The 15,392-nt window shown below is 52.1% G+C and overlaps 1 protein-coding gene across 9 annotated transcripts in view; it reads left to right on the top strand.

Moving 5' to 3' along the window:
• The window catches only part of ANO1 (anoctamin 1), a 205,658-nt gene that overhangs the window by 10,874 nt on the left and 179,392 nt on the right, over positions 1 to 15,392 (top strand). For 4 of the 9 annotated variants that reach the window (XM_032282532.1, XM_032282526.1, XM_032282529.1 and 1 more), the window contains exon 1: positions 7,056 to 7,362. The exons of 1 other annotated variant lie outside the window; for it this stretch is intronic. In XM_032282532.1, the coding sequence (XP_032138423.1) occupies positions 7,305 to 7,362 (58 nt within the window). In that variant the 5' untranslated portion in view covers positions 7,056 to 7,304. Of the gene's footprint in view, positions 1 to 7,054; positions 7,363 to 15,392 lie in introns of those variants that run through there. 4 more of the 9 variants (XM_032282528.1, XM_032282525.1, XM_032282531.1 and 1 more) reach the window with 2 other exon arrangements.

Genomic DNA, 15,392 nt, shown 5'->3' with positions numbered 1-15,392 from the left:
TCTCATCATGTCGCCCAGGCTGGTCTCGAACTCCTGACCTCAAGCGAGTCTCCTGCCTCGGCCTCCCAAAGTGCTGGGATTATAGGCGTGAGCCACCACGCCTGGCCCATGGCGCCTTCCTGATTGTCCTATTTGTTCTCCATGTGAGGTGTCCTTCTCTTGAGAGTCATTCTGCCATGGACCCCTGGATGGAAGCCTAATCTCGCTTCTCAGGACCAATCGAATATTCCTGTAACCACGGGCGGAGAAAACCCCCCAAGTGTGTTCAGTTACAGAAGGGACTTTCCACATGAAGCTACCATCCTCAAATAAAAACTTGAATACCTGTTTAGAGTTCGTCATCTCACCGCTGTCTTATTGCCCAGAGCCCTGGCATTGGTGCTATTTATACGGAGACAACCAGGCTGTGCTTTCTTTGATCATATATTGAGTGTAAATATTTGCACTGTTAATTAGAGTCAGTTTAATTCCAAAAACTCAAGCGATAGGGCAACCTCTAATTCTAAGGGTAAACAGGCCTGTGGATGTTAGTGGTACCTGGAAGATTCCGTGCTGAGAGGCCCCCCTCGGGCCTTTCACCTGTCTCAGCCCTGCAAACAAAGGGAGGTTGAGCAGAGGCCCAGGAGCCTAGAGGCAGATTCTGTTTATCCGTTTCTTCTTGGATAGCCATTTCCACTGTTTCCAGAGGGTCTTTGGAAGGAACTTGGAGAAAACCCATGAAGGCGCCGGCAGAGGCTAGGGTGGGGCTGGGGGCTGTAAATTAAATTGCAGGGACTGAACCTGGGATTTTTCCTATTATTTCCATCCTCTTCTTGTGGCTCCTCGCGGTAACATTTCGCAACTGGCATGTTGAGTGCATCCATGCCAATTCCAAATGAGAGATAAGCGGAAGCTGGCATGGTGCTCCGGAAAGAATTCTGGAGTTGACTAGAAATCTCTAGAATCAGTCAGACCCGAATCCAAGTTCTGCCGCTTACTGGCTGTGTGGACTTAGGCAAGCCATTCTTCCTCCCTGCGTCAGTTTCCTGAGCTGTAATGAACAATCATTCATACTTCATATGAATGAGACGGCGGAGATGAAAATAATGAAGCGGATCTTTAATTCTAGCTGCATGCCATTGCCCAAGCTCTCTGAGCCTGGGGACTCCTACCTACATAGCAAAAGGAGGATATCAAGCATGACTCAGCATCGGCTCACATAACCTGCGTACCACACAGAAGAAATCCTCATTCTTCCTTCTCCTCCAAATGCACAGCCCAGCCACGGGTGTTCTGCAAAACTCTTTTTTTTTTTAGATTAATTTATTTAACTTTAGGTGCATACTGTATCTGGCATTTCTCGCCATATTATCCCTCCCCAAAACTCTTTTAGGAGCAAAGGGAGCTCATCTGAAGTGGCACCAGGGCTTGGCCAATGGGAGAATTGCAACACGTGGTGAGAACGTAGATCGATTTCCACTTCCCTTGCTGTCTTTTGGGGATGCCGTGGAGAAAGTCTCAGCTTGGAGCCAGGAGGTTCTTCATGCCTCCGTAGCACACCGGTCTCCCTGGCCAGCCGCGCCATGCCCTGGTATGGAGCCTCCCCAGGGTATCCCAGTGCATTGAAAAGCATTAGTTCATTCTTATGCTGTGTTATGAAACTCCTGTTGATAGTCAGCGATTCTTCTCCTCCACTTTCGGCGGTGATATTGGGTTCTTTAACAGTAAATTTCAGGCCGGGTGTGGTGGCTCACGCCTATAATCCTAGCACTTTGGGAGGCCGAGGCGGGCGGATCACGAAGTCAGGAGTTAGACCAGGCTGATCAACATGGTGAAACCACATCTGTACTAAAAAATACAAAAATTAGCTGGGTGTGTTGGCGTGCGCCTGTAATTTCAGCCACTCAGGAGACTGAGGCAGGAGAATTGCTTGAACCTGGGAGGCGGAGGTTGCAGTGAGCCCAGATCGCACCACTGCACTCCAGCCTGGGCAACAGAGCGGAACTCTGTCTCAAAAAAAACAAAAACAAAAACAAAGAAAAGCTCCATAAGCCCTAAAGAGGGAGGAAATTTTGTCAGAGGCTACAACAGGGGTGAACCTCGAGGACATTACGCCAAGTGAAAGAGGCCGGTCCCAAAAGGATAAACGCCGCACGGTCCACTTAGCTGAGGTCCGTAGAGCAGTCAAATTCACAGAGGCAGAAGCTAGAGTGGCAGTGCCAGGGCTGCGGGTAGGGGCTCGGGGAGCGGAAGTGAGTGTTTCAGGGGTGCAGAGCTTGGGTTTGGGAAGATAACAAAGTTCTGGAGACGGATGTCTGTGATGACGGCATAACCACGTGGACGTTCTGACGCCACTGAGCTGCACACTTACAAATGGCTAAAATGATCTGCTTTATGTCAAGCCCATTTTATCACAATTAAAAAATAAAGTGCGTCATAGTGAGAAAATATGAAGTTAAAGAAAAATATGAAGGAAATCACGGCACAGGAAGATCATGAACCTGGCTCGCATGAGGGACATGGAGCTTGGATGGCTGGTGTTTGGGAAAGGTCAGGCTTCTCTACCTTACAGGGCAGAGCACAGAGTCTGGAGCTGGGCTGCCTGGGGGTGAGACCCACTCTCCCACTTACGGCTGTGTGACCTTAGGTGAGTCACTTCACCTCTCTGAGCCTCAGATTCCTCGTCTGTAAAGTGGAACCATAGTAGCACGTACTACATAGACTTGCTGTGGGGATTCGATGAGCCGATATTTATTAAGTGCTTGGAACGGGGCCTGGCATGCAATAAGTGCTCTCTAAGTGTTTGTTAAACAAACAGACTTGCCTGAGGAGAAGCCCAGGCAGAGAGCTTGCCTCGTCTGTCCGAGGGCCCCTCTGCAAGTTAAGCCCAGGGAGGGAAACCTGCCTCAGCTGCAGGTCCCGCGCGTCAGGGCGGAGAACTGTGACTCCAGCAACCGCGCTCTGCTTCTGGGAGCGTCTGGTATCAGTGGTGAGCAGCTGCCTCGGAGGCTGGGCTCCCAGCGATGCCCCAGCCCTCCTCCTCCCCCACCAGCCCAGCACAGCCACTGAGCTGTCTGCCCAGCCCCAGCCTCTGCAGGCGCCTTCGGGGCCTCTCTCTAGTCCCTTCCAAAGACCCTTTGGAAACAAATGGCTGTCCATGAAGAAATGAATAAACAAATTGTGGTACACCCAGACCATGGAATATTATTCAGCCATAAAAAGAAATGAGGTTCTGATACATGCTATAATGTGGAGCGAACTCTAAACATCATGAAAGAAGCCAGACATGAAAGGCCACGTAATGTATGATTCCATTTACATGAAATGTCCAGAATGGATAAATCCGTAGAGACAGAAGACAGGCTGGTGCTTGCCGGGGGCTGGGAGAGGGGAGATGGGGGGTGACTGCTAGCGGGTTTGAGCTTTGCTCTGGGGGAATGGGAAAGTTCTGGAATTGGAGAGAAATGTGGATGCTCAACATTGTGAGTGCACTAAATGCCAAGTTGAACACTTAAAAATGATCAAGTTTATCTTATATGAATCTTACCCCAATGATTATTTTAACTAAAAAAGATCCCTTTAACCCTGTGAAGTGTAGCCACCAGGGGCCCCCTGTTACTGAGCCTGAACCTGCCACGCTGGGCGGCTCCCATTCCTGTCTGGGTGCCCACTTCCCCACCTCGGTGCCTCCACCAACCTCTGCCAGAACCCCCTAAAGCCACCCTCCACTTGGAAAAACCCATCGCCCTGGGGCAGGGACCACCATGAGCTCCCGTCTGCTCTTCAGGGAGCAGCCTCCACCTGCAATTCCGTGGTCTACCACGTTGCCCTGTCTGACTGGGATGAAGATGGTGTGAATAACCATGCCCTTGAGTCCCCACGGTGTGTCAGGTTTGGGGCTGGAAGCTGAATTCTTGCCCTATCTTCACGGAATTCCAACCGATTGCCAAGACCCATTTTACAGATGCATAAACCCAGGTGCTGAGAAGCAGTTGTCGGAGATGAGACTGACCCTGTTAGGCTGCAGAGGCCGTGGGCTCAGCTTCTGCAGCGCCTTGCTCACTCCTCCGGGCTGGAGGCTTTGTTTCGCTCACCTTTGCACCTCCCATCCCCCTGCCAACCCAAGTAAGGGCTCTACCCATGCCAGGGAATCCAAGAGCCGAGTCGCACTGGAAACAGACTTCCCAAGACTGTGAGTAATTGGCATTTAAATGACCCGTGACCTTGTGTGTGTTCTGATGACAAGTGGCAGTGGGGGCAGGGTGTAGGTGACAATCTGGCGTGTCCTGAGTCATCTGAGGGTCCAGGAAAGGTCACCGAGGAAAGGAGACATGCGCAGAGATGCACAGAGGGGCACGGTTGCAGGTGGTCGCCTGCTGGCCAACTCAGCTCAGAGCTGACATCTCCCAAGACCCAGATCTCTGGGGAGCAGAGGAGGCACGGATGCTGGTGCTGGGGACTTTGATAAAACCGCTGCAAGATCAGAGTCCCTGCAAGTCCTCAATGTCTGATTACACCCCAGCTCGGGGGAGGGCTATGCCTACCCCCAAGCCGGGCCCAGGGCCTCCCCCTACAAAGCCTATTTTAAACCAGCCCAATTCAGGGGATGAGTCCCAGTGCCGGCCTCACCAAGAGCTGCCTTCTCTCCTTCCCTCGCCACCTCACCGAAAAGGGAAACCATTTTTCTGTAATTACAAGCATTGTGCTGTGTGATTACTGTATTCCGTAATGACAGGCGTGCCACCTCCCCGAGCCGGTACACTGGCCCCACTCTGCTGTTGACATAGATATCTTCCTGGCATGCACAGGGTGTCGGGGAGGCCCTCAGCTTCAGAGGGTCTGCAGTGCGGTGTTCCCTGGAAAACAAGCAGGGGGGTTCTGGGTGCTCCTCTTCCCGGCCACCCTCTCCTGCAGGCCGCAGGGGCAGCCAGCCTTCCTCAGCCTGGCATCGCTGTCACGTGACGACACGTACCAAAATAGCAGCTGAGCGCAATCTTTTTAAAAATGAGCTGGTTCAGGTATTTACTAAAATACCATTTTTAAATGTCTGGGTCTTCGACTGGCATTTTTGCATATGTTGGCCACAGCTCAAGGGTTTCATCTGAACGCAACTTAATTGGAGCCAAGAAAATGAAAAGAAGAAAAAGCAATTTCAATCGGACTGAATCAACATCTATTAATGGCTGTTTAACATATTTCTGCTAATAATCATGCATTAAATAATGTGCATTTTAAATCTGGCTAAATATACAATAGTCCATCCCTGGCCCAAAAGGTAAACAATGACAGTTAAAAATAGTCCCAGTACGTATTTACATTTTTTCCCGCCCTGAGCCTTTTTGGTTTATAGTTCATCATTCCAAGGGTAAGAATTCTAAAATTTTCTCTGTGTATTTACATAACTGAGCAATTGCTATGTATCACATTGGCTATCAGACCCTTCCAAGAAAAATGAGTTTTTATCTCGACCTCTGCACAACAATGGTCAGAAGGAAAAGTTGTGTGAAATGAGTGCAGCCCCTGCAGGGGTCCAGGACAGCTCTGATGTCCACACATCCTCTTTTGCCCTCCTGGGGCACGCGCCCCAGAGCTTCCCAGCAAGCTCTCCTGGGGTGAGTCTGCCACCCACAGAGAATACAATCCCTCTGGGTGCCTGCCTTCCAGTTTCTGAGTCCAGACCGAAACGAGATCATTGCTAAGGAGAATGGCAGGTCACCTTTCTTCCAGATTCATTTCAAGGAAGGAACCTGCATCTCCTGTTGTACAGTATAGCACTTAGGTGGGGGAGGGGAAGGAGACCTGGCAGGAAACATTTCTTTGTGGGTTTGCTGCTGCCAGAGCCAGCGTTTTCCTCCTGGGGCAGTGCTCTCGGGTACCAATCCCAGCAGGCCTGGTGGGGAGGAGGACACCTCCTCCTGCATCCAAATCCCTTCCATGGGGATGTGGTCTGTCCTCCAGTGGTGGCTGGGTCTCTCTCTCTCAGGGTCCAGCCAGAGCGGGGCACCAGGTGAAGTGTTACCTTGGCAGGTGATCCATGGGTCCCTGGCTTGGGCTGGTCCTCAGCACCAAACCAGCTCCTCCCTTGGGGTGCAGAAGTTGTCTGATGACCTTTCAAAAGGTGAGGGGGCTGCTGTGTCCCCCAGGGCCTCTCCTCTGGTCAGGGAGCCACTTAGCATTCTGCTTATGGTAGTTCTGCCTGAGAATTTATGGTATTTATCTGGAGATGTCAGGGGTGTAAGGTTTGTGGGTACACAAGGAGGCGCCGGCACTGCAGTTCCCCACGCCCTCCGCGGTGCCCACATTGCTGCTGGCGTGGAGGATGCTCAATCGTCCAGACCTTAGTTTCTAACTCCCACAGGACTGGAGAGCGGCACCCCTGGCTTCCTGCCCTGGGCCCATGAGGTGGGGAAGAGGGAGGGCCGGGGACAGGCCGTGTGTCAGAGTCCCTGCCTGGCCCCTGGCTGCACCCCCAGTCCAGTCCTCAGCCTCAGTTAACTGCGATCTTCACATAATGGGGCTTTCCCTCACTTTGAAACGGTTCTCACTTCATCCAGATTCTTACGTTCTGCACGGGTTGTGGCTGGGGGAGAAGCAGAGGCGGGTTTCTGGATTCAAGTTCAGGCCCCCAGTACCCTGTAGCCTCCAGCTCTCCTTTCCATCCCTGGCCTTCAGCCTCCTCCTGTGACAAATTGACACTGATTCCTCGGGGTCCTGCCGCCCGGGGGAGGGGGCCAGGGCGCTCTCCTGATGCGGGAACCGGGGCCACCCAGGCTGCGCCCGGCTCTCGGGGGCTGGCTCAAGGCCCCCTCCCGTAGTAACGATCCATCCCTGGGGCCCTGGCTGGGGGCGCACCTCGCAGGGCCGCTTGGGGCCCCACTGCCCGCCCCGACTGATAAGAAGGTCCCGGAGCGGTGGAGACGCGCCCCGCGCAGCGGGAGGCCGGGGGCGGGCCGGGACCCGGGGACCAGCGGCTGCTCCTCTGCCGCCATCGTCCCGCGCCGCTCGCTGGGCGTCGGAGGAGCGCGGGGCGGGGCGAGCACGGTGTCCGCAGGTAACCCGCGGGGGGCGGGGAGGTCTGCCCGGGACCCCCAGACCAAAACGCCGAGTGGGAGGAGCGGCGCGGCTGTGCGCGAGGGCAGCCAAGTTTGCCTCCAGCACGCGCGGCTCCGCGTCCTGCCTCTGGGGAGGAGAGGGGACTGTCCCCTCCCGAGCGGGGCTCGGACCTTGGCCCCCAGAGCCGCCGCAGACCTCCAGGGGGGACTTCGTCGCTCCCTCTTCTGGACTCGCTGGGTCCCGGTGCATCCAAGCCGCTCAGCGAACGCGCCATGCAGGAGGGCGACATCAGCCTGGAGGGACTGCCCCCCAGGGAAGCTCCCACAGCCGGTGAGTATCCAGGGCGGCATGAGGGGGTGAAGGTCCCCGAGCGCGGCTGCAGCGGACCTGGGACGCCTCTGGGACAGTGGCTTGCGGAGGATACAGGGGCGCAAGGGGAGCAGGAGACAGGGACCCCCATCTCTGGTGGCAGGGACGGTCCCCACGCTCTGCTCCCGGTGAAGGTGAGACGGGAGGGACTGTGTCGGTCACAGGTCAGTTGCTGGGCACCGACAGGCAAACAGACAACAGACAGAGCCCCGGGGCTGGGCTGGGGGCGCCGCTGGGCAGGGGCCCCTGGTTGGCCCCTGGGGAGGGATCCGCTAGGCCGGCCGGGCCGTTCCCAGTCCCTGGGGAGCGTCTTGCAGCGGATGCGAGGTTTTCGGATGTTTTTACAGGCGCTATTAATACACATAATATTTCCGTGCTATTCTGGAGATTTATTTGCGATATAAAGTCACTACTATGACTTGAAATCATAATGGAAACTGCAAGGAACTTAGAGACAAATGAGGCGGGGACGCTAGGCTGGAGAGGGAGTCCCTGGCTTCCTCCTCCGGCGGCACATAAATCACCACCAAGGATATTTTTGTACCAATAATTTTTAAATAAATGACCCAAGCAATGTTTCCTGGATGATTTTCCCCTCCCAGTTCAGAGGTTATTAAATAAACCTAAAAGTGGGATAGTGAGAAGGGGGCCGCAGTGTGGAGTGGGTTTTATTTAATCACACGCTGAGCTCCGCCCTTCTGAAGCCCTGGGTAGGAGGCAGTGCCCTGCAATCAGGATGCCACTGCCAACCGGGGACAGCTAACTATAGCTTGGGAAGCCCTCCTTTTATTCTTCCTCCCTCCCTCCCCCGACTTTCTTCTTTTCGAATTCCCATGGAGAAACTTATTCTGATACGTGCCTTTCAAACAGCCAGGTTTGGCTTCTTGCTAGAAATGACAGTGTATACTCATCAAACTAAAGGCCCAGGAGGAAGAGAAAAGGGCCCCTCCAGTCAGAGCAGGCAAAAAACCGGGGTGCTGAAGTGGGGCGCCAGGGCCTGCTCTTGTGTGGCCAGGCTCCCTGCCTTCCTGGGCGGCTTTTTCAAGCTCACAGGTAGACACGACCTGTCCTGTGATCAGCTGGAAACACAGCCCCGGCTCCGTGTGTATGAACATCCCAGCAAGCTCCAGGCACTGATTAAAATGCTTCTCACATTTATCCACAGCACAGACCTGTGACTGGGTACATAGTCATCCGCATTGTGCAGACAAAGAAACTGAGGCCACACAGCGAGTCACTCATGGTACCAAAACTAGCACCCAGGCCTGTTGTCCTCGTGTACTTGGGGAGCTGAGGCAGGAGGATGGCTTGAGCCTACAGTGTGCCGAGATTGTGCCACTGCACTCCAACCTGGGCGACAGAGCAAGACCATGTACCAAAAAAAACAAAAAGGCACTGTGGCTCACGCCTGTAATTCCAGCACTTTGGGAGGCTGAGGTGGGTGGATCACGAGGCCAGGAGATCAAGACCATCCTGGCCAACACGGTGAAATCCCATCTCTACTAAAAGTACAAAAATTGGCTTGGTATGATGGCATGAGCCTGTAATCCCAGCTACTCGGGAGGCTGAGGCATGAAAATCCCTTGAACCTAGGAGGTGGAGGTTGCAGTGAGCCAAGACATTGCACTCCAGCCTGGGTGATAGAGCAAGACTCCATCTCAAAAAAAAAACAAAAACAAAAACAAAAAAACCAACACTAGAACCCAGGATGTCCAAGTCCAGCTGCTGTGAGGCCACTGCCTCTCCCTTTCCCCCACCCCAGGCAGGATCACCCAGCAATGCATCTAGCACATCCTGAGGAAATGTTCCGGGTGCACAAGGGTGTCTTCTGGAGCCCTTTGCTTTGGCCTCTACAGGCTGCCCACTTGGGCACGGGCCGTAACTCCAATGTGAGGACCTGGAGTGGTCCTTGCTGGAGGATTCAGCTGATCAGATCAGAGCCACAATCAAGGATGGGTGACGGCCACAGCCTCCACTCCCATAGAGTGGGCCTCTCCTGTCCACCCCCACAACTCCTGCCGCACCTCGGCTGCTTGGGAGGTGGAATCGCACCTCCTCCCCTCTGCTCTGGGTATCAGCAGTGTCAGGAGTAAGACCCCGGGACGGGTGTCCCAGCGTTTCTCGGTTTGCCGCCAGGTGCACCGTTCCACTGCAGCTGCCTGAGGAAATTCCGCGGACGGCCTCACAGCCACTCTTGCTCTGTCCATGTCATTTATACCTGGGGGCTGTCAGTGGCATTCGCTGGTAAAGAGGAAATTTAAAAAGCCACAGAGTTGGAGGACAGAAAGAGATCTGAGGTCCCCCTTTTTCCTGCCCGAGCACCCAGGCCCGGAGAGGGGAAGCACTTGTCTGTGACGCACACAGAGCCCAGATTCCAGAGCCAGCCTCCCAGGTCTGAATCCCAGCTCTGCCGCCTGCATTCCTGTGCTCGTGGCCAGCTCACTTAACCACTCTGCGCCTTATCTGTAAAGCCCAGAGGGTGACTGTGAAAATGACTTGAGTCTAGTCTTTCCAAGGTACCTGGCTCTGTTCCGTGCATGAGTGAGTATTGTCATTGTCAACATCATCACTGCAAGCATCATCCACATGACCCAGATGTGAAGTCACACGCAGTGCTCTGCGATTGATCCTATAACCTGCTCATTCTCACTCCCCAGCAAAACCACAAGCCCAGGCTCCCAGGGAGCAATTGACTGGTACAGATGCCCCCTCCCATTCTGCCTTCTTAGCAGCTCCTTAGTTAATCTTTAATAAGCTATTTATCCTCTGCTGGTCTGAACCTCCCACAAGGACAGGTGGAGTCAGGGTGAGGTCTGCGGCATCCCTCCACCAGGACGTGTCTGCCCAGTTTGCTCCTGTGCAACCTGAAAACCCAGCTGGGATATCCCCTTTACTTGGAAATCAACCCACGTGCTTCTCTGTACTAACAGTACCCTGGGCACCAAGTGAAGGAGGAAGGGAGGAAGGAAGGAAGGAAGGAAGGAAGGAAGGGAGGGAGGGAGGGAGGGAGGGAGGGAAGATGAAGCTAGCTAATGCTTGTTGAGAAGGTGACTGCATGCCAGACACCCATGGAACTCCTGGTATCTGTCTCATCATTTGCAACCTTCACTTGCTGTATGAGGTGGGTCCCATTGTTTTCCCCCACTTATGATGAGGAAACTATGGCACGAGAGATTACGGAAGACCCTGTAGCTGATAAGTGGTAGAGGCAGGATTTGAACTCCAGGCAAGCAAGCTGTGCGTTTAATCATGGTGCTATCTTACCCGCTCAGCAAAGGTGGAAAGAGCTGTCCCTCCTAAAGCCTTCACCCACAGAGCTATTGAGCACCCACTCTGTGCCTGACACATTGAGTGGGTGGTATGGGAGCACACCTGAAAGAGGTGGGGGAAGAACATTCCAGACAGAAGGAACAGCCAGTGCAGAAGCCCCAGCACTGAGGTTTCTTGCGTGTGCTCAGTGGGTCCCGGGACCAGCCAGGAGAGAGTGCAGGGAGGGGAGGCAGAGAGAAAGAGGGAGCAGGAGGGGCAACCCAAGAAGTATGGAAGGTGTGGAGCCAGTGTGGGGGTCTCCATGGCCACTGTGACCGTGGGAGCTAAGTAACATCTCCCTCAGCCCCCCCTCCCCCACCACCTGCCACTGCAGTAGGGTTTGGAGCAGAGAACAGATCAGGTTCTGGCAGACCCCTCTGGCTGTCCCACAGAGAACAGGCTGACGGGGCAGGGGCAGAAGGCTGCTCAGAGGCTCTTGAGATAATCTGGGTGCAAGAGGAAGGTAAGGGAGGGTGGCCCTGGGTCTATTTTGAAAGTAGGGCCCACAGGAATTTCTGGCAAATGGGACGTGGGGGCTGAGAGCAGGAGAGGAGTCAAGAATGGTTCTGAGATTTTTGGATTAAGTGCCTGGAAGAAGGAAGAGTCCACAAGGAGAGGTTTGGGTGGGGATAAGTGAGGGGTTCACTCTTGTTGCTTTGTTTTAAATTGTGGTAGATATTATATGTACCATAACATTGTAAATGTTTTAAGTGTACAATTCAGTGGCATTGAATATATTCATGATGTCATGCAACTATCATCATTATCTATTTTCAAAACCTTTTCATCACCCCAAATAGGAATTCTGTATCCATTAAACAGTCACTCCCCTTTTCCCACCCTACCCTGCCTCCCCTAGCCCTTGGTAACCCCTATTCTGGTTTTTGTCCTATAAATTTGTCTCTTCTAGATACCTCATGTAAATGGTGTCACTCAATATTTGTCCCTGGGCGTCTGGCTTCTTTCACTTGGCATGTTTTCAAGGCATCCGTGTTGTAGCACATATCAGTAATCATCAGTTTCACGGCTGAATAACGTTCCGTTGCGTGGACATACCGCACTGTGTTCATCTAGTCAGCCATCAATAGACATTTGGGTTATTTCTACCTTTCGGCTATTTTTTAAATGCTGCAATGAACATTTGCATGTGAGAGTCTGTTCGAGTTCCTGTTTTCAAATGCTTGAGGTATATACCTAGAAGTAAAACTGCTAGATCATATAGTTCTATCTTTAGCCTTTTAAGAAACTGACAAACTGTTTTACACAATGGCTGCACCGTTTTGCAGGCCCACAGCTAGTGCATGAGGGTTCTAGCATCTCCACATCCTTACCAGCACTGGATGGATAGATAGATAGATAGTTTAATTACTGCGATCCTGGTGAACATGAAGTGGTATCTCACCGTGGCTTTGACTTACATTGGCCTAATCACCATGTCATTATATTGAGCATGTACTTAGAGATCATTTGTCTATCTTCTTGGGAGAAATATCTACTCAATTTCTTTGTCTATTTTCTAATTGAGGTGTTTGCTTTTTTGTTGTTGGATTGCAGGAGTTTTTATAGAGCCTGGATATTAAACTTTCATCAGTTCTGTGATTTGCAAATATCTTCTCCCATTCTGTAGCTTGTCTTTTTACTTTCTCAATAATGTCTTTTGATGTACAAAATTTTTAATTTTCATAAAGCCCAATTTATCCACGTTTTCTTTTGTTGCTCACGTTTTTGGTGTCATCTCTAAGAATCCATTGCCAAATCAAGGTTGCAAAGATTTACCCCTATGTTTTCCTCTAAAGTTTGATGCTTTTCGTGCGGATATTTAGGCCAGTCCATTTTTAGTTAATCTTTGTATGTGGGTATGGTAGAGAGCCAGCTTCATTCTTCTGCATGCGAATATCCATTTGTTTCAGCACAATTTGTTGAAGAGACTATTCTGTAGGGGCTTGCTTTTGAGCATGTTAGTAATAATTCCAACAATCACAAAAGCTGACATTTGGCACACTTCCTGCACAGCAGCTGTCATTCAGAGCACTTGGTTTATTTGAACTTGGGGTAGGTTTGGGATGCTCTGTGGACATTCACAAGGAGACAGACTCAATGTTAACCCAAGACCAGAGACAGATTCCTCCACTGATAGCAGAGGTACGAATGACCCATCTAGAGAGGAGCCTGCCCCCTGTTCCGTGTGGCCAAATGCAGAGGCTGGAGAAGGCATTGCCCAGGAGACCACTGTGCCACCTGCAGTGACAGGCAAATCCCAATTGTGGACAGAACCCGATGTTCTGTGCAAACAGTTCACACAGTGAGTTTCTCTTCCATGTTGTGACATAAATAACTGAGGAAACTTCTGCCTCTGCAGTTGGATGCATCATTCAAATCAAACTGCACAGATATAGATGCATCTCGTTTAGGACACTACAGCACCAGAAACGGGGGATGCAATGTATCCGTAATGCCAGGAACTGGGATAGAATGTAGCCATAGGACCAGAAGGTGGGAACACAGTGTAGCTATAACTTTGCTCTCTTGGAGTTCAGTCTGTGCAGATTTATATTATGATCTGTGTCGTGGAAGTGTTCTCATTCTGGCCAAGTAAGCTCTGTGTACTGATAATGGGTTCACCCCAATAGCCCAGGCCCCCTACCTCTGTGCTGATGCCATGCGAGCTCAGCTCCCACTTCTCTCAGAGCATGCAACAGGTTGGGTCTCAGTTAATTTCGTCCACCACTTCTGTCTCCCTTGATGGACTTGGCCTACTTGGTGGCAAGAACCATACCTCATTCATTTCTCTAGCCCTAGCTCAGGGCCTAGCCATGGCAGGCCTGGTGAAGGTCAGATGGATGAATGGATGGATGGACGGGTGGTGGGTAGATGAATGGATAATGAATACTGGATGGAGGGTTGGATGGATAGATGGATGGATGGACGGATGGATGGACAGATGGATGGATGGATGGATGGATGGATGGATGGATGAATGGATGGACAGCTGGATGAATGGATGGACAGACGGCTGCATGGATGGATGGATGGATGGATGGATGGATGGATGGATGGACGGATGGATGGATGGACGGATGGACGGATGGATGGATTGATGGATGGATGGATGGTAGTTACAGTTGTCAACTCATTTTGTTCTAGGCACTATTGCAAATCCTTTACTCATGTCACTCCCTTTAATACTCACTTGTTAAGTTATATTAGGAGCCCCTTTCCACTCCAGACAAGGAAACTGAGGAACTGAGAGAGCAAGGAACGTGCCCAAGCTCCCACTGCCAAATGTGTTCTGTGAAACCCTCAGGATGGGCCAGCCATACCTGGCTGGGCTGGGGAGGACCCTGAGACTCAGATGCTGAGAGACAAGGCCTGCCAGAGTTAGGCATGGCAGGATGAGGAATGCCACTCTGTCTCCTGGCTCCACCTGGATCCTCACCAACTCAGCTGCTGCCTCCCCAGCTCTCTGGAGAGAAGATATGTCTCTGTGACTGTCTTGCTTCTGCAGGAGCCACACTGGAGAGGCTGGACTGGTTGATGAGGGCTTCGGCTCTCCCTGCGCCTGCCTCTGCCTGGCATTGTTCCCTCATCAACGTCTGTCATGGCCCTCAGCCTTCAGCACTGGGCACACATGCCAGGTTTTCATGCTGCGTAATGAAGCATTAAAAGCCTTCCCAGCCCTCAGAGATCCATTTGACAATGGTCACGTGGCCATTAGGTAGACAAATTACTGGTTTCATGTATTTAGTCCTGGAAGGGGACCCACACATACAGCAGATGCCTTCCTGGTAATTTCAGCTTCCTTTCTCATGGCAGCTCATGGGGACATTTTGCCTCGTCTGGGCCTTTGGCCACGATTCAGCTGGGCTCTATGTCTCCACATGCAGCCAAACCCACAAGACCCTGAGAATATCAGCCCCACCCATGTGAGGCCACCCGCCGCCTCCTGAGACAGCGCCCTGTCCCCAGCTGCACCCTTGTTTGCCCCTGGGTGTGGTGTGCAAACACTATCCTTGATACCCAAGACTTAATTCTTTCCCTTTTATACTCAATTGGAATTATTTCTGCCCACATATGGCCTCTGGCGTGTAATGATTTTTTAATGCATTTACATGGCACTTCAACACAAAAGTCTGAACATGGTGGAAATGCAGCTATTGATGTGAGCAATTGGAAGGGAGGCATAATCGGGCACAATGTTTATTGCATTGTGTTTCTGTGACCGTCTACAGCTGGATATTGAGGCAGACTGGGAAATCTGGGGGAAATGGGAGAGGGCTCTGGGCTATATTCCGGTTCCTGCTTTCAAATTTCACCAAGGTGGGCGCTATGCCGGGTATGGGCCCAAAGGTCGCTTTTGCTTCCTAGTCCCAGCTCTGTCTTCAGATCTCCCCAGCCTCCATTCCTTATTCAAGTCACAAAACTGTGGGCGTCACTGTATCCCTGCCCCGTGGCTTGTGCCCCCGCTTCCAGCCCACTGCCTAGTGCAGTTGGTGCCCGTTCCTATGCTTCCTCCAATCTGTCCACTGCTTTCCATGTCTACAGACAAACAAGAGGACTTCACTCTTTCTCTCTTCATGGCCTGTCTGCAGGCGGAACTCACCTGCCTCTCCAGATTCCTTTCTCTCCCCCAGCTGCCCTCTCCATTTGGGCTCACTGGTCTTCCTATAGCCCTTCATCTCCTC

The sequence above is a fragment of the Sapajus apella genome, unplaced genomic scaffold, assembly GCF_009761245.1.
Source record: "Sapajus apella isolate SASKATOON/1434 unplaced genomic scaffold, GSC_monkey_1.0 scaffold14, whole genome shotgun sequence".
Classification (NCBI taxonomy): domain Eukaryota; kingdom Metazoa; phylum Chordata; class Mammalia; order Primates; family Cebidae; genus Sapajus; species Sapajus apella.
Note: the sequence above shows the minus strand (reverse complement) of the source record. Positions and strands in the feature narration are given on the sequence as shown.